General features: G+C 39.9%; 1 protein-coding gene across 2 annotated transcripts in view; it reads right to left on the minus strand.

Moving 5' to 3' along the window:
- Glis3 (GLIS family zinc finger 3) overlaps positions 1-27,177 on the minus strand; it is a 418,755-nt gene that overhangs the window by 82,386 nt on the left and 309,192 nt on the right. For both annotated transcript variants that reach the window (XM_034519169.2, XM_076918852.1), the window contains 2 exons: positions 17,113-17,274; positions 12,982-13,092 (listed from right to left, as the gene is read on the minus strand). In XM_034519169.2, coding sequence (XP_034375060.1) covers positions 12,982-13,092; positions 17,113-17,274 — 273 coding nt within the window. The remainder of the gene's footprint in view (positions 1-12,981; positions 13,093-17,112; positions 17,275-27,177) is intronic.

A 27,177-nucleotide genomic window follows, 5' to 3' on the forward strand; every position in this document is an offset into this window, starting at 1 on the left:
TAATACATGTAATGGTGTAGTTAATAGCCATTAGTTACTTTAAATCAATACAAAAGTCTTCATAGAAAGTTAGAAAAGATCAATGACAATTCATGAAAAGGAAATACAAATGGCTAATAACATGGAAAAGAAGGTTGAATTTCAGAAACCCAGGGGGTATCACTTGCATAATAATGTCGAGTAGTACCCCTCAATCTCATTCTCTTTCCTCATACTTGTGAAGTGTAAGAAAAATTTGGTTTCATATAGTCCTAACATGAGTACATTACTACATATTTCTGTATAGTCACGACTTTGCCTTCTAATTGCTAGAATTAAAGGTCTGCACCACCATATCAGCAGATAGACAGATGATAGAGAGATGATAGATAGGTAGAGATATAGATATAGATACAGATACAGATATAGATATAGAAAACCTACATAGACAGATACACACCAGTACTAAGTCATCATGATTCAATGATTATAATACATATTTTAACATATCTGAAACCAAGGCATGTTATGTTATTCTTCCTTTCAATGAAAGCATATATATTTACAAATATGTATAACCTATATAATTTTAAAATGAAGAGGTACTGGACTCTGAGCATGATAACTTATGGTTCCCTCCTTCCTTTTTACCCAGTGCTGAGGATTGAACACAGGGTTGTATGTACCTTAGGCACATGCTGTACTGGACATAATAAAGCACATAGGAACTCTGTTACTATGTGGCATGTTAAGTTTTAATAGAGGTGCATGTCAAAGGAGAAGCAAAGCTCCTGAGGGAAGAATAGAAAAGAGCAAAAAGACCAGGAGAAGAAAGAATAAAGTAAAAAAAAAAAAAAAAAAAACTGGCTGGGGTAATGGGGGAATCTAGGACCTAAATCTACACACTCAGCTGTGAAAAGTGTGTGTAAACGATTGTCAAAGTATGCTTTGAGAATGCATAACACAAGGCGAGGAAATGGGTAGAGATATAGCCATACCCAAATATCAGTAAAATAAAAAAGACCAAGCTAGAAAATGTAGACTTCATAGTTGGAAAGATTCTGAAAAAAAAAAACAAAAAAAACAAAAAAACACAGCTTAGTGAGCCATATAGGAAAGAAGTAATCAGAACCAGAAATGCAGTCACAAAAAACACCTGGAAAATCACTTTCTACTTACATGATGGTGAGGGAAAACCACACACACAACGAGTGGATCCTAGTAAGACACTTAGAAGTCTCTCATGACAGCATTTGAAAGATGGAGAAAGCTAGAACTGACGGTAGCAGAGCAGGGTGTGGACACAGTCAGATGAACCACAGCACAAAAAGATGGCTGATTAATGGAAATATACCAACCTAACTAACTGCCCATCTCCTTTCACCCCAAATCACTAACTCATTCCTACATTAGCACCATGATTATCTCCCTAAATCATAGAACTGACCATGGTCTATTCTCACCATCTTACCAGGGCAGACCAAGACCCATCAGTTCTCTTGCGAACCTTCCCAACCTCAAGGCTTGCCTCAGTAACTTTCATGTGCCTACTGATGAAACTGTTTTCTCCAGTGCCAGGTAAATGGAGACAAAAGACTTCCATGTGATCCATTTGTCAAATAACCTAGAACGTTTGCAGTCACAAAAAGAGTTGGAACTAGGAATATTAAAGCTGCATTTCTATGTGTACCAGCAAGGTCACTCTCAAGACAAAACAGCTCCCTTGGAAACAGAACTGAGTATGGAATGGGTATTTAGGTTTTCATCTCTCTAGTACAAGGAATGTGTGGTCAGGCCAAGCCTGCTAATAGTCCAATAAAAAATTTCCTCTGGAAGTCAGAAAGCTTCAGATTACTTGAAGAGAATTTCTGAATATCTTTTTAAGGTGTGTGTGTGTGTGTGTGTGTGTGTGTGTGTGTGTGTGTGTGTGTAGGCACACATGTGTGTGTTTCTCTCTGTCACATGTCTGCCTGTGTGCCCATGTATGTATGTGTAGAGACCAGAGATCACCTCTGGGTATCCTCTTTGCCTCCACCTTACTTTGTGAGATAGGATCTCTCACTGGTCCCAGAACTCATCATTTCAGGCAGATAGTTCCAGTTATCTCTGTGCTCCCAACACTGGGTCACAGGCATGGCTGCAATACTTGGGGTTTTTATGCATGTTTGTTGATCTGAATTCAGGTCCTCATGCATGCACAGTGAACACTTTACTCACTGAGCCATCTTCCCAGCCCATTTTGGGGTTTTCTGAGTTTGATTCCCTTCGTAGGCTGCAGGGTAGAGGTGACATTTAAGGACCTTCTAATGTTGCTGAACTACACTTCTACCAATGGCCGTTCTGCTGCTATAGGAGGTCCCTGCAGTTTGGATGCAAAAAGTCCCCATCCCCAAAAGCCACTTAGACAAAAGAGCTTTCTATTCTGGTTAAAAGAATAAATAGCCTCAGAGAGGCAGCTACTATCTGTAATCCTTCAACAACTAACTCAAGCTACTCAACCATCAGAGGAAACAGTGAACATTTCAAACATCACATGACACCTTGCCAGCGTTTGTAAAGAGAACTCTGGATTGCCAAGTGGGAGAAAATTCTTTCGCCAAAACATTTAGAGAAATGCCAAGATTGCAAACAGCATGTCAAGAATTAATGGATGGCTTTGCATTAGGCAGCATTAACTAACTCTGGCACATGCTCTGTAGGCCGCTCGGCTCACAGGAAAGCAGCATGCCATCTCTGCCATCACACTTGGCCCCCTGCCTACTTCTAAGCCTTTAGCCTCTCAGAAACAAACTAGAGATTAGACAACATAATAAAAAATTCATCCTGAGTCTGAAGGCCAAAGACATGAAGTAAGATAATATATACATTCACACTGGCTCTGAAATGTGGAAGTGTCAGAGGCAGGGACCCAAGCCCTTTCTTAATATCACGATTGCCACGGTCACAGTTGACGTTTCCTGAATCACAGGGTCTGGGTTTCACCTTATCTTTAAATGGCAGCTGTAGAGGGCCTCAAGATCAGTCACCTGACTTCTTATGCAAAAAATAAAACCCAAGGGGCCAAGAAAAATGTTCCTTTTCCCTTAGAAGATCCTTGCTTTATCTTACTTTTACCTCTTCTCATACTTTTTGAACAATCTTACGTGTGTGGATGTTTTACCTATATGTATGCACATGCACCGTACGATTTCAGTGCCCACAGTGAGCAAAAGAGAGAGGGCTTTGGAGAGCCTAAAGCTCGAGTTACAGATGGCTGTGCGTCATCACGTGGGTGCCAGGAATGAGGAAACACAAGCAGTGCTCTTACATGCTGACCCAACCCTCCAGCTCCTCACTCTGTCTTCTTTGTCTATTTATCAAGGTTGGTTTCCTCAACGGGAATGGAAAAAGTGAAGCATGCGCACTGACATGCCCCATACTGACCCATGCTGTCACCACACACAGAAGACCCGTGACTCTTCCCATGCCTGACCCCTCCGAATAAAGGCCAGCAACAATCACTGTGTGTGGACTTTCTCACTACTCACTATGACAGTCTTACAAGCCTGAGTTTGCACATGTGCAGCCCACGTTCTGAGAAACTGAGCAACTTGATCAAAGGTTCTACCATTAAAGTTGGCAATGGAAAGATCTGAATCCAGGCCCTTGCTATATCAAGAAGAACAGCAATCTAAATTGGAAATAAAATGGGTAATAAATATAAAAAAGTAAGCGAATGGGTAAGTCTGTGAATTGAAGTCAGGTCAACTCAAAAGAGTATAGTCAGCATGTACGATGGCCACAAGATGAATCTCTTTAACATGCAAGTAAGAGCCACGCATCTTCCATCCTCACAGCAGCAGTTCCCAAACGAAAGACAAAATAGGCAGGTTAGAGTGTCTGGCAGAGATTTCCAAAACACATTAAAAAAAATGTCGTGAGGTTTTTTTTTTGTTTTGTTTTGTTTTTGGGGTGGGGGGAGAAATGTAGATAGATTATCAATTTTTAATCACATCATAATCTATTTCCATTAATTATTTTTAAGCAGCTAAGATCACTTTTAGGGGAAAATTAATTAATGAAAGTACCTGAAGCAGATTGTTACTAGCTTACTGAAATCTCAACTACCTCTTGGCATTCTCTATGAGGGCTGTGTATTGGGTAAGGCGTAATCCGTTGGACAGCTAGCTTTGATGGGAATATACACTATGGCGGGTACCCTGCTCAGAGTTTTACTGCCAATACCTCAATACAACATGGACACTGCATTAATGAACATGATAAAGTTATGACAAAAACCACTGCTTTGTAAGTTTTAACACATCATAATAAAGTTGTGCAACTGCATACATCCCAACAGCACAATGTAACATATAAGTTAAAAACTTGGCATTGACTTACTTCCTTAAAGCAGAATAATCTTCTATCCTCTCAGCACTGTTTCTAAATTAACTAACCTGAACATATTTACTCTGAACAGTCAATGCTATAATGAAAGAGAGGAGGACCAGGTACATCAGATAATTAATTCTTTTCTCTTTTCCTAATGACTAATCAATTAGCACGGAAGTAAAGGACACGTAGAAGTTCACAGTGCCTCAGTCTCATGTAGCTAGTCTTATCTTTAAATTAAAAAAAACACAGTTAAAATTCATCATGATGGACTTCAGTGACGGTCAGTTTTATGTCTTGTCTTGGCTAGCCTATAATCTACCCAGTCAATAAAATACTCACAATTTAAGTATTGCTGTGAAGACATTATGTGGATGTGATTAATATTTTCAGTCAGTTGACTCCATTATCTGATAATTGCTGTGGGTCTGATGTAATCAATCTTAAAAGATTTAAGAAGTTGAGTTCCTGGAGGAGGAGCTTGTGGGAGTATGGTTCCTACCCCTGGCTAATCAACACAAAAGAGCAGGAACTCTGAGGTTTTCTTAATTTGTTCCTTTTCCTCACCACTCACATCCAGTCCATCGCCACTTCCTCTTCTCTGATTTCAATCCAGATTGCTTCCTTCCAACCCTCTAACGATGCATCAACTCCTGACTCTGGTCATTGCTTACAGTCTCATTCCATTCTCCAATAACCAACAACACAGCTAGTCTTCATCTTGTTAAAAATTCAGCTTGGATATCTGTGCTGTCTGTGTCAACATGACCCAAGCTAGGGTCATTTTGAAAGAGGAAATGTCAGTTGAAAAAAATTCCCCTACTAAATGGCCTATGACTACGCCTGTAGTGTTGTCTAGATTTATGATTGATGTTTGAGGGCTTAGCTCACAGTTGGCAGTGCCACCTCTGGGTAGGTACTCTTGGGTTATATTAGAAGGCATGCTGATTAAGTCAAGAAGAGCAAGCCAGTAAGCAGCATTCTTCCATGGCCTCTACTTCAGTTCCTGCCTCTAGGTTCCTGCCTCTTGTTCTTGTCATAACTTTGACAGTGACCTGAAAGTTGTAAGCATGGAAATAAGCCATTTTCTTTCCAAGTTGCTTTTGGTTACGGTGTTTTATCACAGCAAAAGGAGCCTTCTAACTAAGACTGCCTCTCTGCTTCCAAGGCATTTCATACCATTTCATATACCCAAACATGTGACAAAATCTCAGGCACACAGTAATGTTGTCTAAGTACTTGTGTAATAACTTGAATATTTTAAAATGCTATGCTAGAGGAGTCAATATTCACGAGCAAATAAGGCAAAATATTCTTAAAAGGGCAACATCTTAGGGAAAGGTAGTTATAACCAAAGGCATATAAGTAAGGCAGCCATTCACTAGGTGTCTTGCTTTTGCCTCCGAATCTTAATTTCATGGCATCATTGAAGTCTAGGAAACCTTTCTAAAGAAAAAAATGTTTTGCATGTCTTTGGGGGAACATTCTTGAGCTTCTACAAACTACCCATCTCCATCCATCCCACGTAAGCTCAGGTAATAACCCTTGGACAGAATCGAGCACCATGGGTTTAAACTTTAATTCCCTCTGGTTTGGGTCCATTTCCTTTCCTTTTTATGAGCCATTTTTTCAGCAGCCATATGTTCCTGAAAGACAGGCTGCAGCAATATCTGAGAGATGGCTCCTCCAAGAATACTCAATTCTCAAGGAGGAGAGTGTTTCCAAGGACATTGTTCATCTGTTGTCAGTCACAATGGGCTGCCAGGAATGGCTGGTACGTGACACAACAATGCTTTCCTCCTGAAATGGCTTCTCTTTCACCTCTGGGGCCCACTGTTTGCCTTTCAAACTAGCTGCAAAGATGGGAAAGTGAAGAACTAGGGTAATGTAACTTGTTAAGTCACGATGCAATCCTAGGCACTGTTTAAAAGAAGCTAGTACCTTTTGGTGTCCAATCCAAACACGGCGGGGACAAGGCCACCTGCCCAGTATCTGCCATGAAAAGTTTTTGCATCAGGCATATCCAAGCCCTTGTGAAGTCACCCTGAAAATAAATCCTCACAGCTCGGAGGGCCAAGGTACAAACAATGTAAAAATTATTACAGAGAGAGAGAGAGAGAGAGAGAGAGAGAGAGAGAGAGAGAGAGAGAGAGAGAGAGAGAGGACAGAGTTCAGCTGAAGCTGAGAAGGGAGGACAGGCATGAACTAGCAGAGGGAACAGAAACCATGAAAAGAGGCTCCAGTGCTTTGGAAGCTGAGACAAAGAGTAGGGAGGGACATCTGGGAGGGGCAGTGTGAGGCTGCCTCTTGGTAGCTTAAGCACAATACTGGGACTGCAAGACTCTGGTCATTTTTTTGCCCCAAATTGTTCTCATCATAATCACGAGAAAGAATGAGAAATGTAGGAACTTCTTTCTGTCAATTGATTAGGAAAACAATTGTTGCCATAAGGTAGCTGTGCTTGGGCACTAGACTGCCTGAAACTGCCCATAAAAGCCCCTCCAGAGGGTCCTCATTCTTCATGTGGTTTTCCAGAATTACAGGAGACACTCAGCACTTTTGTTTTTATATGCTGGGTTTTGGTCCCAAGTAAGAGATCTCAGTAGGTATAGAAATAAAATGACCTTACTGCATATGACAACGTTTAGAATCAACAACAGGTGCTTCAAGGACTAAAAGACAAGACTTCACTTTTTTTAATAGCCTTTGACATTTGCAAAGATACTCTGTGTACCATGTCACAAGGCAATGTGTAGGCATGACACATCACACTCATCTCTTCTGCCCTGAAAGCATATGTCGCCATTAGAGCTGTCATTTTAGGAGTGCAGAGACAGTCTCATGTCACTCAAAACTGTCAGGACCAGCCAAGGCATACCTGCAAATCAGGCTCAAAGAATCACACATGATGACCACCTGAGTTATGCTCTGTGGCAGAAGGTAAAAGTTTCGACGACCAGAACTTGTCACTTTCATGCCAACATAAGTAAAGAGGATAGGCTGAAGAAAGAGGCAATTAAGCCAAGGCTCAAGTGGTAGCACCTCTATGTATGGTCCCAGAACTGGGGATGCTAAAGCAGTAAGTTCAAGGCCAGCCTGAGCTACACAGTGGTACCCTGTCTCAAAAACAAAGAAATAAACACACAAATAAAACAGAAACCTTAAGATGAACCAGATGATTCAAAAGGTGCTAGCAATTCTGGGTTCTTTGAAAGTCAGCTCAAACAGGAAAGGACAATACGTGGGCTGGAATCAGTGGTTTTCTAGAATACTGCAACCAATGTATTTTTTCCTCATTTCTAAAGGGGTAATAATATCTGCGCCCTTCTGCTCAGTTCCTGGACCATCTCACCTCACATCCCTCCTGTTGTCAGCCCTTCCGTGTCTTCCTTATTTGCATTAATGTCATACCAGTTTTCTGTGTGCTCCCCTTCATCAAAGTGTCAATCTAAAAGAGCAGAAAATACATGTCCTCCATTTTTTGTTTCTATGGTTCTAACAAGTGTCCAGCACACAGTAAGTAATTAATAAATACTAACAAAACGTAATAAATAAAACTTTTGAGACACTTGTAAAATATCTACTTAAAAAGTTGCTTCATGAGGTGCTGTGAAGGAAATGGTTCTTCTGTGTGTCAGCTTCCCTAAGGAATATTAGTATATCCAAGGTTCAGGGAGCTCTGGTAACAAGACTACTGAGTATTATTCAGTCCAGTGTTTCCTCAACTTATATAGAAATAAATAACTAAAAATAAGTATCTAGGAGGCTCAGCAGTTAAGAGCATTTGTTGCTCTTGCAAAGGACTTGGGTTCAGCTCCCAGTCCCCACATGGTGGCCCATAAACACCCTTCTGTCCAGCCCAGTGACCCCAATGTCCTTTCTTTTCTGACCTCCAAACCATGGAAAATGGTACACAGTCATATATGCCGGCAAAAGCACTCATGCACACCAACTAAAATAAATCTACAAACAAGAACACCACCACAAATCAAATAAAACTGATCTAATAACATCCCCCATGGAATGTGTTTCAGGAGCAGTGCATGGGTACTGACTTTCATCACAGTTAACACCCTGGGCCATCATCCCAGGAACTTCAGCACATATTTTCCTGTAAAGATGAATGCAGTTCTTCTGATGGTATGAAGAACACATGCTTATTTCATTCACTGGTCTTTCTGACCTAAGACAACCTCCCTCAAGTCCTTCACCCACTCCTAGAAGAACGGATTATTCTAAGCAGCCGCAATCACCATAAAGAAGCAGCATGCTTTAAAAATAAAAGCACTATTTTGCTGGGCCAGGTTATCATCTAAGCTGCCAGGCAACTTGTTCCAAGTAGCAATCATTGTCAATATATGTTAGGATTTGTGATGATGTGTAAGGATGTTTTTCATTAAAATATAAGCACTTATTTTCATCACTATTTTTCACCAAACATTTTTCTTGCAAGATCATCTCCCAGAATCTTTCTTGAAACTGAGTTTTCTCTCAGCTGAGGGGGATGGGGATCCAGATGTGTCTCACTATCACTCTGAGGTGTGAAGTTAGCCGTTTATCACCAATGGGATAATGCACAGATGTTTGTGAGCTGTTAAAAAAGGCAACTTTGTGCTGCTTCAGTATCAACCCTGTAACAGAATCATTCTTACACACATCCACTACAGTAGTGTTACTAAGGCATGACAGAAGAGTTGGACTCGCTTATCCTAAAGCCAAACTGTGGTACGGGCTAATTCCTAATACTCTTATCAGTGATTTGAACTGATTCCTGTCAAGAACAAAGGAGAAATAATGAAAGGGAACTGTGGAATCTGGGGAGGACTTGAACATACACCCAACCTGCCAAAGATCCCACCCCATAGACTAAGACCCCACCCCATAAGCTAAGACCCCATCACATAGGCTAAGACGCCACCCCATAGGCTAAAGCAGAAAACAACTAATGGAAAAAGCAAGCTTCATCATTTTGCTCAAGCACCAATTTATAAGAAAGTATTATCCATCTATCTTCTCACAGTTCCAAGAACTACACAATGCAAGGTGAGCCTTGGGCTCCTCCATGACATTTATAGTTCTGGGGGAGATTCTGGGGAAAGATGGCGGCTTTTAACAGTCTAAAGAATTGCCAGTTTCATTTTTTAAAAACTGCATTAAGTAAGCCGCCCTTGCACAGCCAGTATACAGAACTAACTCTAAGCACGAGATATAAACGTAGGTAATTGCAATAGCTTGTGTTGAGGTGGCGAAGGTGATCATCACTGACATTGAGCCAATCGAAGGTCAATGTCTAACAAATATTAACGACTCATATAAAGTTCAGAATCTTTATGGGAGTGCAGATTAGATGAAGATTCATGTCACGTCTAACTTTCGGCCAGACATTGCTTGAATTAATTTTTTTTAAGTCTATTTGACAACAGGCTAGGGTTGAAGGAAACCATGTTCATGGTACTTCCAAGGTGAAAATGAAAAATTCTGATAAAACTCACAACCTTGAGAAGAATTTCAAGTGGCTCATCTGCCTTAGTCTTCTCTTACTTCACTCACGCATCGGGAAGAATTGAAGGACAGATTCTGTACCTTTTGATCCGGAGGCTAAATTCTATTTTCAATGGAGACCTTTTCTGGTGGCTTGAATGCTTGGCTACTCATCTTATCAGTGTGCCCCTGTTTCAATGGACTCAAGAACTGCAACACACATCAGATAAACAAGTGTGGGTACCTGTTGGCTGATGAGATCTGTGTGTGTGTGTCTGTGTGTGTGTGTGTGTTTTGCAAACAGAGAAACTATTCTCTGCATACAATAAGCCAAACTGCCTCTGCCCCCCCTGTTCTTTTCCTTCTTCTTTCTTTAAATATCTTGAATAATATTTGGCTAAGATTCCAGGTTCATCTTATTTTTTGGTGAAATGTGTTATGTGTCAGGAAGGACCATATGCCTCTGGTCAGGGCACCACTCAGGAGCAACCTGCTTCTCCTTATATACATTATCTTATGGGTGTTTGTTACTGAACCCGATTTCCAAGCTGGGCCTCATAAAACTGGCTAAGCTAAGACCAAAATAATGTCATTTAGCATCTAGGGGGGAGTTCAAGAGAGGATTAGAGGGAGGCGGGCAGGCAGGGTATATTAAGCAAGTCCATGACTAACAGGGTGTGACAGCATGGAGTTTTATTCTTTTCAGCAAAACAATTCCCTACGGCTGGGACCATTACTCCACTGTGCCTTTATCACCTTGGAATTTTTATGGTTATTTTTGATGAATTCACATTTTTGTAAAGCCCTTTTTGAAAGCATGCCAGTTTTCCAATTTTTAATTAAAGTCGTAAATAATCTTAATTCTGCCTTAAAAGGTTTATTGTTTCTTTTTTTCTTAACTACTGATGCCAGGAAATATTTCAAATACCAAGTCCTGACGTGAGTGAGCAATTAGAAGCTCTCTAAGGTCTAGTGACAACTTTGTACCGTGTAAATGCAACACACTGGGATACCGGCGTGCGATTTAACAGCACGGAAGGACTGATTTGGGGTTTATCAGCAGCTGCCTCTCTTGGGAGTGACGCAGCCTCTTTTTGTTAGATGAAGCAACTTTCTTCCTTTTAATGTCATGAACTAGCCATCACAGATTTAGAAAGGGTTTTTGAAAAGTAAACACTGTACTGAGGGTTGAGCCAAAAAGTTAGAGCATGTCAACCAAGTCCGATTCAACCATTTACACAACAGAGCAGGACAAAGAAAAGCCACGAGATTGGGGATACTTCACTGCCCTCAAGTCAGAGCTGAGGAAGGGCTGCAGTGTCTGACGTTCGAGCAGCAGACTGCTCAAAGGCCCCCTGTCCTTACCTAGACTGCCTGCTGAAGGCTGCAGGAGAACTATAAACACAGTCAGACCTTATAGTCTCAATGCTTTCCCTTTTCAATTAGTGCTTCAATAAGATGCCCACAACCAAAGCTACTCTCCCTTTATAGGAGGCTAAAACACCCTTATTACACAGTGAAAGCATTTAACAATCTCTAAACACCCCGTGTGTGCCCAAACCTGTGAACATAATAACTGTTGTCTCTATAGGTGACCAATACTCTTCCATGCCTTGACAGTAGGCTCAATGGAGGTGTGCTCACCTTACTGATAAGCTAGATGTTAGAAAAACCCCAATTATTAGAAACAACTTAGAGGTTGAGAATGGTCAGATTTAGAATAAAAACCCTCTTTTGCTAAATGAATAATTTATTCTTTTGAATTTTATAAGCTGTAGACAACGACAAAGCCAAAAACACAACAACTCTGCTAAAGGATCCACAATTGTGATAATGTGTTATTTTAAAATGAGACATTGCTTTTTCAATTTGATTTACATTAAATAAAATTCTTTTGCCTTTCTAACTTCAAATCATACTTAAATGATTTTGGATAACAATTTATTTTATGAAGAAATTTAAATCTACTTCTAGAGAAAAAAATTTTCAATTATTGATTTATAAGATTATTTTTATAAGTAGTCAAGTGTATCTGTCAAGTCCTTGTAGCTGAGTGTCTTTCTTTCTCAAGAGGAATTTCCAACCCTTAATATCAAATGACAAAAAACGATGAAAAAAAATGTACAATTTTGATGAGATGCCACAGCGACCCAAATACCCTGGCACTAAAAACACCAAGTTAAGGCAACATGTTTCTTCGATGGACGGAGCAGCCTACTGTGTTCTAAAGCTTAAGAGCTTGGGTGCTGGACAGAGCTCAGTGGATGAAGTGATTGTTGTTGGATCACAAGGACCAGAGCTCAGTCTGAGTGACAAGCCACCTATGGTGGCCTGCACTTGTGCATTCACTGCTTGAGAGGTGGGTGTAAAAGCAAGTGGACAGCTCCTGAGAAACTTCCTAAGCTCCTAAGGCGACTTCTGGACTCCACCCATAGGTGTATACACCCATGTATCCACCTACACAAGAATATGCATTTGCACCCACATCATCCATCAAACTAAGTCAAGAAAATACTTAAAGAATAGTAAATTCCCTGTCTCAAAGGTTTGGAAGGCCAGTCTGGCCAGCCAATCGGGGTACAGTGTGAAATTCACAAAGCCAAATGACCTTAGACATTTATTCCAAATATGTAACATTGTAATATTTGCAGATTTTGAAAGCAGAATTCCCTCACTGATGTCAAGGCCAATTTAAGTTCAGTACTTTGCCTCCCCAGACTCCTGATTTCATATATAGTACCTATCAACTAGCTTTCCTCAAGCCAACTATGGGGAATGGTTTCTTTCGACCCAAGAGAGTCACCCAAGTTCTTCATTAGAGTGAAAATCATTTGAGCTAGCTGGTACTTTTCTCTACAGAAAGAGCTTCCAGAAATTTCCATAAAAGCTTTTTGTTATTAACATTTCCTGGGGTTGGTGGCTGGCATTAATTTTCTCCAATTTTAATATACAAGCTTCCACAAAAATTTTTACATGTATTAGCTATGCCAACTACAACCTTATTGAGCCTCAGGGAAGACCTCTCTCCTCAGTATCCAGCATAGGACATCTTCAAACTCAAAGGATTCCAATGCCACACAGAAACTCTGTGTACTGCAAGAATAATTCAAACATGCTTTACCTAGCTGGAAAACTCTCTTTGAAATTTACCTTTTTCCTTGCTTGTTGCTCTTTGGAAGAATGTGCCTTCACGTGCTTTCTTAGGGAGCTCGGATCTGTGTAGCGTTTTGTACATCCTGGAATTTGACAAGCATAAGGTTTCTGAACGAGAAAGAGAAAAAGAAAGAGTGAGCTGTGGTTAAACTGTAGAGGTATCAGGGTCAGGCTTTGTTCAGATTGTTCAGAGAAAGAACTGTTACCAAAGGACAGATTTCAAGTGCTGGGTAATACTCATGCATTTTAATTAGAACACCCAGGAATTCTGCATCATAAAGATGAGAATAAACTTTAAAAATCCCCCACAGAGATGTCCTATCCTTGATTTTTAAGAGATTACCTTACATTGCAGTGTAACCATAAAAGTCTCTCGTGAAATTTTTCAATGTGGAAGTTAATACTTACATACTTACAATTATGTTTCCCTGAGAAAATCTTTGGTACTGTCAGAAATAGTAAATAGATTCTTTAAGGGTTCAGGTAAAGAAGCTGTAGAAAAGTCCAGAAAAGACTGGGTACGTTTCAGAGGGTAGGTACCTGATTCAGAAAGAGAGGGAAAGAATTAAGAAGGAAAAATTAGTGTAAAGTGAGCAAGAAATAGTAGGTCTCAAACAACAGACAAATTAACACTTGGCCAGAGAAACAGTAATATTAGTAGTCACAGAGAAGTGAAGTCTGAGGGATGTGAATGAGCCGATGGCTGAAGGACAAGGGTGCAAATCTGTTCATTCCAGTTCCCTGTGACAGCAGAGTGGCAATGAAGTATATGAAAATGTGAGGGATGCCCCCAAGTGCTTGGCATCTAAGTAGAAGTGAATGCAAGACCAAGAGAGAGGGGGAAGACCACCTCAAATCCATTCTGATACCAACACTGTCACCTACTACTGATAAAGTTCTTATCAAAGCTTTGGAGACAATGACTTGGGTTGCAAACTAAACCAAAATCTCCCTAATTTAGAAACACAAAACAGGATCAACTGTATATACGAGATGAATTATCATCTACCATGAGAACTGAGACCTGGGTCTGTATGGTATGAGAAAGATCTGAATTCTTCTCTCGATGGTAGCATTCTTGCTCTGGAAGCCTGCTATGCCATAAACAAGAGTGTGCCATGGCTACCCTTACTCTGTCAGGCTCCAGTTTTCATGTGCTTATCATCTTCTGAGTAGATATGTGGATGTTCCTATTTGCTTACTGAAAGCAATAGTTAGAATTCACTAGCATTTTGGCATCTTTCACTTCAAGAACAAGATAGAATCATGGTATATCCTTTCATTTGAAATCCCCAATTTGAATATTAGATATGATTACTCATTGACTGCTCTTGACTAATTCTGATTGATTGACTGGATTACCTAAGACTGTGTAAGATTCATGGAAGTGTGGCCAGTCATAAAGCAAAACTGTCTTGAGAAATTGTTCTAGCTAACCAGTTCTCTGTCGTTTCAGAGCTTCCAGAACGTGCTGCACAATGCATTAAATTCTAAGAAACTTAACAATAAATGTTGGAAGAAGAGGAACGAGGCCCTTACTTCACCTTTTTAAAATGTGGGCAATTACTGGTGAAAGCCACTTGCTGAGAGGTTTCTATGGGGGAACAAAAACTTTGTTTTAACCTGAGAATCCTTTCTGGGTTCACCCGGCTTTCTTGAACTAGTCTTCTCTACTCTGCACTCATCTCAGAGTAGCAAGCAGCCAACTATCCATCCTCATTAGTAGTTTCAACATAAGCACACAGACTCATGTCACTGACCAAGAGAAAATGCTTCAGAGAAGAAGTTTTATGGACACTGGCGTGCTCTAGAAATCTATGCTGCTCTGAATAGAGCTGGAAATTTTACATTTGATTTGAGGTACTCTTGGAGAAAGCTTGACTATAACCAGTCCTCACAACTAGCCTTGAGCCCTCCCCCTTGTGTCTGCCAGCCAGGACCAGGATGCCTAAACAGCTCTCAGGTGCGGGTGTCAACAGTGGCGTTCCCATCATTTTATCTCTGATTATCCAAGCTTAAAATGGCCTGCTACGTGCCATCGGAAACGGTGTTTAATTACTTTCCAGCTGCCCTGAGTAACTACTTCCCTTGTTCAGATTTTAGATGTTAGTAGAGAAATTGTACTAAGAAAAATTTCAGGGTTCTTATAATAAACTCAGTAATCTTTGTGGGAAAACCATTTTCCTGAAAAAATAATCTGTTTAGTTGAAAAGATATTTTAATCCAAAAGTCCCGACAGCTTTTGTATAAGGCATGATTAGTGGAAAGAAACCTAAATTTAAGTTACAAATTCTTCAAACAGCTACAGTTTGCTTTGGAAAACAAGGGATTGATTTCAATAGGCTCTTAAAAGTTTAACATTTATTAAAGAAAAAAAGCACTTAAATAGGAAATACCTTGGATCTTAAAGAAAAAATGATAGTTCTAACAAATGTAATAGAGAAAATCTTTTTAAAAAGATAAAAATGACTGGGTTCTAAGAGATGTCCTGAATTCAAGTCAAAGTCATTTACCATAGGCAGTTTTATTTAAAAGGGCTATATATTTTTATTCTCTAATTACTATATAAAATGTTTTGTGTGATTAGCTAAAATTAGCACCAAAGAAGGGTATTGTAAAAAAAAAAAAAAAAATCAGGTTTCCTCAAAAGCAGTTCTGAAACTACAGGGAAATGGCTAGCTGGGACAATTTCTCAAGACAATTTTGCTTTAGGAATGGTAACACTTCCATGATATGGTTCAATGAAGAACTGGAAAATATGCTGGATTAGACCAAGACCATTTTTGATACAACAAAAATCTGACACTTTAACATAATTTTTCCTTATTTTTACATGTTAAGAATCTTAGCACTTTTAGTTTATTTATTTAATTTAATATTCTGTTGTAGTAGTCCTGAACAGATCAATGAATTCAACTTGGCTTCAAGCAGAAAAGGTGTGTTTTCTTTTCTCCTATTTTGCTAACTATGTTTCCAGTATTTACCAGACAAACCATCACATTTATACATATATATTAGGAGATAATTCTGTTTAGAAAGGTTAGATGACACACAAAGCTAAAATGACTTCAACAAATATGACTAATAGAGACTAATATAAAAAAGGTAATAAATATGTCAACTATAACATCAGAAGAATCTTAAATATGTATGAGAAGGTGTGTGAAAATAATGGTATCTTTTCAAAATTCAAACTCTGGTGTAGCTTAATAATAGACATCAGAACATTAACGCTGAGAAAGTACTGTCATGAATACATTATTTGCAAGAATGTGGGATAAGAGATCCGCGATGTGTATAATACATTTATCCCAACGGCTTTGTTAAGTGAAGTGAAATTACACAGCATCTACCTGGCCTCCTGTAAAGAAAATGGCTTCAAAGCTCGGGGATGCAAAGGAGTGTTATCAACATAATGGGAGGAAATAAAAAGACAAAAGTTACACAGACAGCATTTGCAAGGAGCAAAATGTAGCAGCATTAAGGGAGTTAAGGGTGTGAAAATACAGCTCAATTGTTCTCATAAGGTTGATATAAAAGGATGCGTGTCTGTTAACACAGAAAACGCATGTATGAAATGAACTCGGGGAAAGAGCTGCTCTGTCTTTTTAGATGAATTGTAGGTAAAAATAACAGATGGTTTCTAAAGCAAAAGACCAGATTCATGCTCAACACCATGCTGGCTGAAAAGCTAGGTCCAAAGGAAAAAAACAGGGTCAACGCATAAACATTGTACTTCATATTCTTTCAACTGCACACATTGTCTACTTTGGTACAGCCTGATATATTGATAATCGCTTTAATTATCTCTAGTGGCCATTCTGTATGCCAATATCTACTGTATTTTAGCCCTTGAACTGCTTCTGCTTTCTACAGAGAAGGGACTAAATAACCCCTTGGTTCTAGAAAGTTCTGATCTATAGCATAATTGACAACTAAAATATAAAAAAATAAAGCAACCACACAGGGCAGCCCTGTGGACACTTGACTGTGTTTTGCTGCTGTGCTTGGCACTGCCCTTGGTGACCTTAAGACCAGCAAGCAAATACCTGCACCATCCTACCATCAGAAGGACCCTTTGGCACACACAGCTGAGGCTGGAAGGTGGCCAGCCCTTGCCATCCTTACAGTGTCAAGATGTGTCCTCTGGTGCTTGGCACGATCACTGGAATTGCTGAAGGCCTTCTGGCAGCCTGGGTGCTGGCACAGGTATGGCTTCTCACCCGTGTGACTCCGTAAGTGAATCTTGAGGTTCTCAAGCCTGGAAAAGGCTTTCTTGCAGCCTTCAAACTGCAAAAAGAAAACAAGTTTTAGTTACTGAGTAGGACCCAAATGCCTGAGACAAGGGAAGAAAAACAACCGTTAGCTCGTACTTAGCTAACAGTAAGATAAAATTAAATCCAAACACTAACAAATATTGCTTCTAAAAATACCCATATGTTTATGTGGATTGTATCTTTCCCACAGCACATACATGGCACGTTCCATACCAGATTTTGGTCCCAAACTGATTTCTGTGATTACTTATGTCAGAGAATATTCACTGTGAGCCATCTGGCTCAATCAATAGAAACATAGTAGTGTGTATCTTGAAGATTTATTAAAAAAAATTAACAAGCTTTTTGTATTTGCAAGTTGGTCTACATAGAAGGGACCAGGAAGGAAGAAAGTTTTCAACAACAACAACAACAAAACTAACAAGAAAAATTAAAGTGATCTATGACAGAAAAGGAAGGCAGGAAAGGTCTAAGAATACAGGATGGGAAAGGCAGGTGCCCACTAGATATGGTCAATCAGACATGTCCTTGAATGTTTGTCTAGGTGTTGCAACTTCAAATGAGTGGCCACGGGCAACATGTAGGGTAATGCCAAGCTGAGTAGTGTTCAAAATGCTTTTTTAAAGATAACTAGGAGACAAAGAATTCACTTAGTGCTAATTCATTTCAAATAAAGGAACTACTACTTACTACTATGCTTGTTACTGTTAAGTTTATTATTGTTGTTTATTTTTAAAATTTGCATTACCTAGCTATGAATAAGAGAAAGATAAAAAGGTTGATGGCTTTTTTTTTTTTTAAAAAAAATGTGTGTTTGTAGTTTGTTAATAACACCATCAATTTAATGACTTCTTCAGGGAAATTATCAATTATTATTACAGGGTCAAAGTGATGCTAACATTTAAAGTGAGAGTAAGAAAAGATTATCGGGAAAGCCTGTAGGTGATGGAATTTTTATTTTTTTTGAGGAAGGTAGTGGGAATGAGGCGGACAGACATCGATACAGGTAGGACAGTATCAGAAGGGCTGTTTTCGATCAAAGTTAGCCGACGATACTTATGTGTTGCAATAGCCTTGATTCCCTTGCTCATGAGGGTGCTGGTTGGGAAGGTTTCAGTCGTTGAAAATTTCATCCTTAAGTAAAGGATGAACTAAGTAGAAAGAACAGTCGACTATGTCACAACACCCCATCTATTTAAGCATTCTGCTTGCTGGAGTATTTTAAGAAATTTATAAAAGTTGCACTTATTTTTGATTGAGAGTTATACATGTCTCATGGACATATGTTGGTTTATTTCAATTTCGATATTTTGCTTAAAATAATTTTCGGTGTTTTCCTGATTTATATTGCACATTAAAAAAAAATGTCTCCTGAATGAAGGAAGAATGCTGACAAAGCTGATGACTTTCTCACAGCCAAGTGTATAATAACGCCACATTGCTGGGAGGTGGGGGGTGATTCTGGAATTTATGGGCCTTATTTCTGCAAATTTTCAAACAGATCTCAAGTTAAAGATCAAAGAGTTCTAAATTAACTCCTAATTCATAGCTAAGAGGTCCCTGCCAAGCAAACGTCTGCTTTTAAGGTTCGCTCTGAATGAAGAATCAGAGCAAAGTCTTGGAGCCCAGTTTATTTTGCTTGGAATCATCTGGCAGAGTGCACTTAGGTCTGAAATGAGCCTGTGGTTTTGGCCATGCTGAGCCTGTAGCCTCATTCCTAGCAGAGCTCTTTTGTAGGACAGATGTCTTTCTGGGGCTAGTTCCAGTGAGATATACCCAGAATTGGGTGGCCCCCAATCTCTCATCCTTTCTACAGTCAGCTCAACTCTTACAGAGAAAGCTTCATTGTTTTGGCATCGACCTGAGAGTGGAGGCTAGTGACAGCTCGATTAACAGGCTTTCTATGGGTGCCAGATATATAGGACACTTCCCCCACACCATGAGAAAGCCAGCTATGTGGTGGTGTGATTCAAACTGTCCATGTGCTCACATATGAGGTACGTGAAGCTAGCAATTCCTCGTCCTTTCTATTCAATGTCCATTTAATGTCTGCTTAGAATTGAACTGATTGCTATTATCAACACAATCGATAATAATTATGATGGTGGTGGTGGTGGTAGTGGCGGTCTGACATTCCAGGTTAATCAGTGAGGATCAGAATAACCTAACTACATGAAGAAGTAAAGTCAAAGGACAACATTGGGCATTCAGATAGAATGTGACAGCAAAAAAAGGACAATCTAAAAAAGTAACAAAAATCTAGATGATATCTGAGGTTCCCTCTGTAACAAGGATGGCCAGAAGAGAGAATCATAGCAGTATCTTCAGGGGAAACAACTAGAGACGGGGTCTAAGTTTACTGAACGATTTGTGTGGAGGCAGTCCTCAGAAGGCAGTTTCAGGGACCCAGGAGCTCCTAACAGACACCAGCCATTCACTCGCTGGCAAAAACATCTTTGAGGAATCTACAGACCCAGGTCCTCGAGGACTGGCAGATGGCTGTTAGAGCCATCTAACACCCAATGGGTCAGAGTCACCTGAATGAACTTTTCAGAAGATTCTCTAAGGGGAAGGAGCTGCAGTGCCATTTGCTTCTCTAATAGCATCTGGATGGAACTTGAAAGTGAACAATTGTATAACGAAGTGTTATCATCCATTATGGGAATAACCCTGTAATTCAGCACAAGAATTTCCTCTCTCTCGGGCAGTTTCAGCCCTACGTTTGCAAGTTCAGTTAAAGGCAAATGCTTTAAAAATAAGCTAACATTTGGGCAGGATCACGAGAAAGAATTTCCCAAACAGCTAAAAGTGGATTCTTGGAGAGTTTGGGAAAATAGATGCCTCTTAATCTTATTATCTTTCGTGACTTTTACATAGCTACTGAAGGTGGTGAACCTTGTAGATGAACACCTGAATATAGGAAGTCTGAGCATTAGGAACATTTCCTGGGTCTTCCTGGGTCTGAGTCACAGGTTTTCGCAGTGTGGTTCCCACAGCTCAAGATATACCCAGAGGGCTAAGATACACACTGCCTATAGGCTGCTGTATCCAGATGGATGCTCTGTATCCATGCTGTGGTTCAATGCCTGCAAAAAAGCTTCAATGCTCTGTCTCAGGTCCTCTTCTTCTTGAATTGGCTCTGATATCATAAAACCAAAGACTAGTAACTCATAACTGAATCACAGGTCCTGATTTGTCCTTAACTCAAAAGGAGATATAATACAGGAAGATCAAGAAAACCAAATCACAGTCACACTTAAAAGTTCAAAAGGGAAGAAGAAGGAATAAAATAAGACTTTTTTAAAAAGAGAGGAAAAGAAAAACACAAACAGAACAATGAATGGCAGGGCTGGGAGAGCAGACATGGGATTTGGTGTTCACTGAATAGTTAGTTGGCCAATGCCAAATATTTTCCCTTTTTTTTATTAATTTGATCTAAATAGCATCTGCCCCCCTGAACAAACCCTATGAGCATGGTCCACAGTTGCGAAGAGGTAAAAATGAATAAAACTCAATGTTTACTCATGCAAAGATGAGGGGAAGCAAGGATGGCATGTATGCCTGGGCAGGGTACACACTAGCAGGTTACACACTGAGGAGGATACACACTACCAGATTACACACTGGGACGGTTATATTCTGAGCAAAGGCCCTCAGAGCTATGATGCCCAAACCAGAATCAGTATCCTCAGAGTAACTGCCGGGAGGATGGGTTTTCTGACCTGCCCCCAGAACCGAAACTCTAGGGCTAGAGCCCATATGCATGAGAGGGAATCAGTGTTCTAGATAAGCTATGTTCTCCATTTCCTTATCACATGACAGGAAGTGGTTTCGGGGTTCACCATTTCTACTTCAGGCTCAGTCACCTGAACCTGTATAGCAGCAGTTACCCTAGGACTTAAAAGAACCATCACCTGTGCAAGGTAGGGTAGGGTGACCATCATTCATAAGCAAATGAGACAAAACTCCCAGAATGCCAAGCTCTCGTTAGAGACTCTCTCAACTCACAGCTTTCAAATCTGCTACCAGGTAGATGTCTGGTTCTAAAACAGCCATGCCCACCAGCTCTTTTCGTGGCCTCCTGACCAGTAAACACCCCACACTGTAACTGCCCAATGACAGTCTCCAGTTGAGGAAAAGCACTGGGAGAAAGGGACATTTTCCATCTGCGTGTTTCCGTGGAATCGCAGACATGTAGGAGAACAGTGCATGAAACTCTCCGAAACAGAACTTTAAATCTCATGGGCCTTGAAAATACTTTATGGTATAAAGCCTCATTCTAAGAAAAATCTCTTCAATGCTGGTTTTAAGTAACAAACTTTAATTAGACATTTTTAAGTTCTCTTGGACCTAAAGAACTTCAGCTTGCATCACTTTGCTAATTTAGAAAATTACTTCATATTTAAAGAATCAGACTGGACTGCAATCATCATCAATATATATCGGCTTGATTACAGATTGTTGACATTCACTGACATTCAGATGACCTTTGAAATATTACTTTCTCTTTCTATTAGAAGCTTTTGTGTAAGGTTCTAGAAATGAAAGGCTCATTAGACACGATTAAAATGGGATTTATTCCATATGTGTAACCAATAATCAAGTCGAATATTATCCCTCCTCTAATCAGCTACTTGGAGTGCCAAGAAGTACAAGTTTGTATTCAAAGCAGTAATAACATCGATCCTTCTTTATCAGGTTTCTATACCATTGCTAATATCAACAAAACCCAAACAGAAAGAAGTCTATGATGCTGGAAAACTTTTTTAAAATATACATTTGATTTCAATTAAGGTTTGGTGTTTATGACCCTTGGAGGTACACACTTTTACAATTCCACCAGTCAAGACCAATTAATCCCATTAGTGTTGGTTGCCACTGTGATACGCAGTAAGAATTGGCAGATAAATTAGGTACAAGTTTGTATCTCAACACACCACCTCAAAACAATAGAGATGAGAGGCTTCCATGGAGAAGTCAGCAAACATTTCTGATGCCCTGGCTACACTTATGGTGACTTCTATAGTAAGTCTAGGAAGTCAAGACCCCTTAGATTAATTGCTTCCTTCAAAGGGTGTAAGATTTCTTTTGTGAGTCTGAAAGGGCCCAAAGAAGGGAAGCAGTCCAGTTTACACAACTGAGAGGCACTGAGAACTGTGATGAATATACTTAGCTAACAGTTTACTTCCAGAGAACCTTCTCAACTCTATGTGCACAAAAGTCACATGCAGGTCTTAAGACCCAGATCTCAATGCCTAAGGTCTTCCAGAGGAGAGTAAGCACCTGTGTTTCTGTCTCCAGGTAATGCCAGTAGATGCTCAACACTCAGAGATTACACTTGGAGATGTAAGGTCCTGGGACACTTCATGATCCTCATCATTAAAGTGTAGAGTGTGGTGGAGTTTAGAAAAGTGGAAACATTAAAACTAAAGAAAAGAATAAAGAAAATGCCTTGATTTCAATGAACCAAAAAGAGTCATCAAACACAGAACAGTACAACCTAATTTTAAATAATGGAAAAAGGGGAGAAAGAAAAGTCAGTTTTTTTTTTAAAAAAGGATGAAGATGCAAACAGAAAGACTGCAGAAGCTCACTGTACTCACCAGGGTTGAATTCCCTTCAGTGAATCTCCATCTGGAAATATTCTATCTTTGTGTCATTCCACTCAGTTTCTGTTTCCAGGGTATTCTAAACAGCACTGACTGCTCCAGCAAACCTTAATGTTTACCACATCCGACTATAGGAGGTGTCACAGAGACCCCATGTCTGGTTCACCAAGTGACACCGAGCTCCTCTCTGCTCCCTGTTCCATTCAGCTTAGTAAATGGGCAATGACAGAGGCCACATCTCTGCATATTCTTACTCGTATTTTCAGCTCCATCACCCTCCTGTTCCCAGCACTGTACTCACGAATGTCTGCATTACCTTACAGCTGCTAAGAGGTAATAACTGATTTTGTACTGTTTCCTACAGAGTGTGGCCTCACTGGGAGATTACTGCGGGTCACATTGACAACTCTCTTTGCTCCAAACCTACTCAGACAGAGCTCCCAATGGTTCCTGCTATCTAAAGAAACCTGTGCTTGCCTTGCTTATGACAACCTGTAAGGTCTGACTACTCTTGGGTCTGGCTAAGGGCAGCAGCAGAAGAAAAAAAGCAGCTATATGGTATTTGGTCTCAGTAAGTCACCGATTCAGTATGTGCCTCTCCTCCAGCATCCTCAACTGGCCTACGGTTCTCATTTATCCAGATTTTCTGGAACTATTAAAAACATTGCAGAATTAACATAAAACCCACTCAGTAATGTTTTCCAAAACAGTACTAGGTTCCAGTCATTGTTCCTTCCCTGTTATTCTGGTGTGCAAAATGTATCCATTAGCCAGCTCATAAATCCTTTCCTGGCTTGCTCTACTTCTTGTTTCTTGATTAGTAAGAAATCTGTATAGAGCAAAGGTCGCCTGCATGGGTGCACATGTGTGATCTTTATTGGTTTAAGGTGATTCACTGCTTTTGACCACTTTGGGCTGTGGGTCAGAGCTGATCTTAAGAGGGTACTCTAAACAAGTCTTTGAACGGAGTAAACTGAAGCTGGGAAATGTCTGCAGAGGCTTCATGACACTGTGGGGGGAAGCTTGTAACTTCTGTGCCAACAATTGAACCATACTGAATTTTTATGGAAATTATTGAGTGTCTGGTTTGTAACAATGGAAAGAAACTGGGCTCAAATGGAACCTCTCTGTGGGCATTAGATCCACAGCTACAAAAGGAGTCTGTCAAAGTAGAACATAGATACTCACCAAATATAAGCATTTTGATAGACACATAAATGTGCATATTACCATGTTCTATCAGTACAGTGTAATAAGATTACAACTTCAAGACAATTACTATTCCTTTGACCAAGTAAACAATGAAACACTGGTTGTGTGAAGATTTTGTTATTTGCTGCCGCTGACTTCACGCAATCTTTGACTATCCACAAGAACATATATTCTTCAGGGGCTGACAAGATCACAATAAATGCATATTAGATATATGCCAATATAACAAATATATGTCTATGAGTATGAAACTAGTGGTTTATAAAATTATTTAAAGGTATTTAAATTACCTAATTTTCTATGTAGGCATTGCTAGGTACAACTTAGCTAGGTATAATTTTGACCCTTGATGTATGCACACTCATATATATTATATAAAGTCACACTAATGAAAAACAAAAAATTATGTTTATACAACCTCCAGGCACCCAATTTTTCCTTATTTCCACGCACTCACAGACAGACATCATTATTTACTTGAAATTCACAGTCTCATAACATTGTACTGATACATGCATATTTGATACTCTATATGTTTTGGAGGCTCAATTTTGCCTGCTCCCTACACGTGGCATTAGGCACAGTGCTTCTGTGAAATATATAAAAGGTAAACAAATAAAAGCAACAGTCAGATGTTCTGCCTCTCTCGGTAAAGGTGCTTTGAAATTTTAACCTAAAAGTCAGTAGTGACCAACTACTGTGGCCATGCAATCAATCAATAGTGACAAACTCTTGCTCCCTAAATGGGCCTGGCCTTACTAGGCTTCTGAACATCCAACATCTCCCTAGGCTCTGTGGATGGCACAGGGAGAACATTAGGCTCCATCCTGCCTTAACAATGCTTCCAGTATATTCCATGTGATTGGCACAAGCCAAACAAACTTTAACACTTTCCTGTGATTTTCTGTGTACCAAAGACCAGAGCCGAACAATGGGGATGTACATTAGGCAATAAATGTTAAATTTTGGCAATAAATATTACATTTTCTCTGCAGGTCTGCCTCAGAAATACATTTTGAACATTTATTTATAGAACAAATGGGGTGGATGAAATAAGAGAGAACTAATAAAAATGAAAAGGTGGAAAAAAGCATGAGAGAGAGAGGGAGAGAATAACAGGGAAAGAGGGGGGGAGGGGAGGGGGAGGGAAGAGGGGGAGGGGGAGGGGGAGGGGGACTGACATTGCAGGTCAAAGAAAGGAAGGGGTCAAGGGATGAAATAGAGCCTAAACCTTAACATTTTGTCCCAGGGCCTTTCCGCTTCCCTAAACCCATAGCCCTGCCTGGCTCTAGTGTGACCCTGCTACCCAATCCTCATTGAGCCTTAAGTTTCTTTTGCCTCCTGCTGTTTCCCTGTGTAGCGCCCTCTGCTGGTAGAACTACAGAGCCACCTCCTTCGGGAGGCTCTCCTATAAGCTTTAACAGGACACTTTGGATCTGCCCACCACACCACTTATTTCCAGCAGCACACAGAGGCACACTAATTGGATTGTTTGTTTCTCTCCTTGGGCTGTGAGCTTTATGAGAACAAGGAACTGAGTTTTGCTAATCTTTTTATTGCCAACACTAGGTACGGTGCTTGGCATATACTCAAAGTGATCGTACGTTATTTGCTAAATAAATGTTAAATGAAATGGAGAGACTGAACCCTTGTAAGAAAGCATATTGATTTCCTAGACTTCCTTGTGTAGCGAACTCATTAGGGCCTTTTAATTAGTGAGAAAGCTAGTTACTACTTGCAATGACACCAAAAGCCAACCTCTTAGAAGCTATAAACTACATTTATGGGGTCTAAATATTGGATTTTAATGTTCTATAGAACTTCTGCAAAATGTATTATTTAATTAAATTAATATCTATCCACGTGGAGAAAATACTAATTACAACACATGGTTCTACTTGACTGCATGCGTGTGTGCTGCATTAACTCCTTTATTCATATTCTGAGAAAATGTCAGCAATACTGGTAAAGTGAATGGACTGTTTTCTCACCACACCCTTCCCCAAATTTGAACTAAGCATACACTAACACATTGGAAACATGTTATTACCAATAATCCAAGGCATATAAATGTGTGCCTTCCTCATGCATAAAGGAAAAGAAACTGTTCTAAATTGCCCTTTTAAAACTGAGCTAATATGCTTTACAATATGCCAGGAAACAGCCACTCATCAGTTTCTCATGAAGAAAAATGCTTTAGGACTTTGCCCTGAAATGCCCTGACTCAAGAATCCCCAATGAGCAGGTCCAACTATTTCCCATGATGCCATGCCTCTGTCAACCATCCTACAACCATCCTGTCTCAATGGGAGACAGCAGTTCAGACCCTAGGTTGCAGGTCCTAACCACATAATAGCTGGGGACTCTGTGTTTGGGTAAAGTGCTTGTCACAAAGCCTTCGTGCCAGCTTTCCCACTGGCAGTGGACCTGGCTACCCAGTAATTAATAGTCTGATTGTAATGATGAGAGATGTCACGACTTGGCTTCAGCTTCATTAAGAATTGGCATGCTTGGTTTAACGGCGTTAAGCAATATATTTATTTAGTATGGTGTTTCCCAAAATGATTGCTGGATTCTGTCAACTCTTGACTGAGAAACTGTCTGTGGGTTCAAACAGAATGTATGATACCATACACTCAGCAACACAAGCCTCAGAGACAAACTGTTTAAGTAAATGTGCTTATCATATAGGCACATAGGTGCAAATATGTGCATATGTACTTGTGGATACAGTCATGAAACACTTGCACACATATTCTACACAGACTGCAATAAAGTGTGTGTGTGTGGATGTGTGTGTGTGCACGCACAGGGTTATAGAAGCAAGCAGAAAATTGCCAAGAAAGAAGAGGAAATTTATACACGGAGAGAAGAGAATAATTTACCATAAATTGGCCCACACTGAGTGTATTCCAAAAAACAGAGTGCAATATGCCAAATTTTTAATGGTTCTTGCTATTCCAGATCTGCTCCTGACAAGCTTTGGAAGAGATGCAAGTGGGCAGGAAAGATGGGATTAAAAATTATGCCTTAAGCCTTTTCACTTTCAAATGCAAACTCTCCACCATTATGATGGGAGGAGAGAAGACCTGAGA

The sequence above is a fragment of the Arvicanthis niloticus genome, chromosome 1 (assembly GCF_011762505.2).
Source record: "Arvicanthis niloticus isolate mArvNil1 chromosome 1, mArvNil1.pat.X, whole genome shotgun sequence".
NCBI classification, from domain to species: Eukaryota; Metazoa; Chordata; class Mammalia; order Rodentia; family Muridae; genus Arvicanthis; species Arvicanthis niloticus.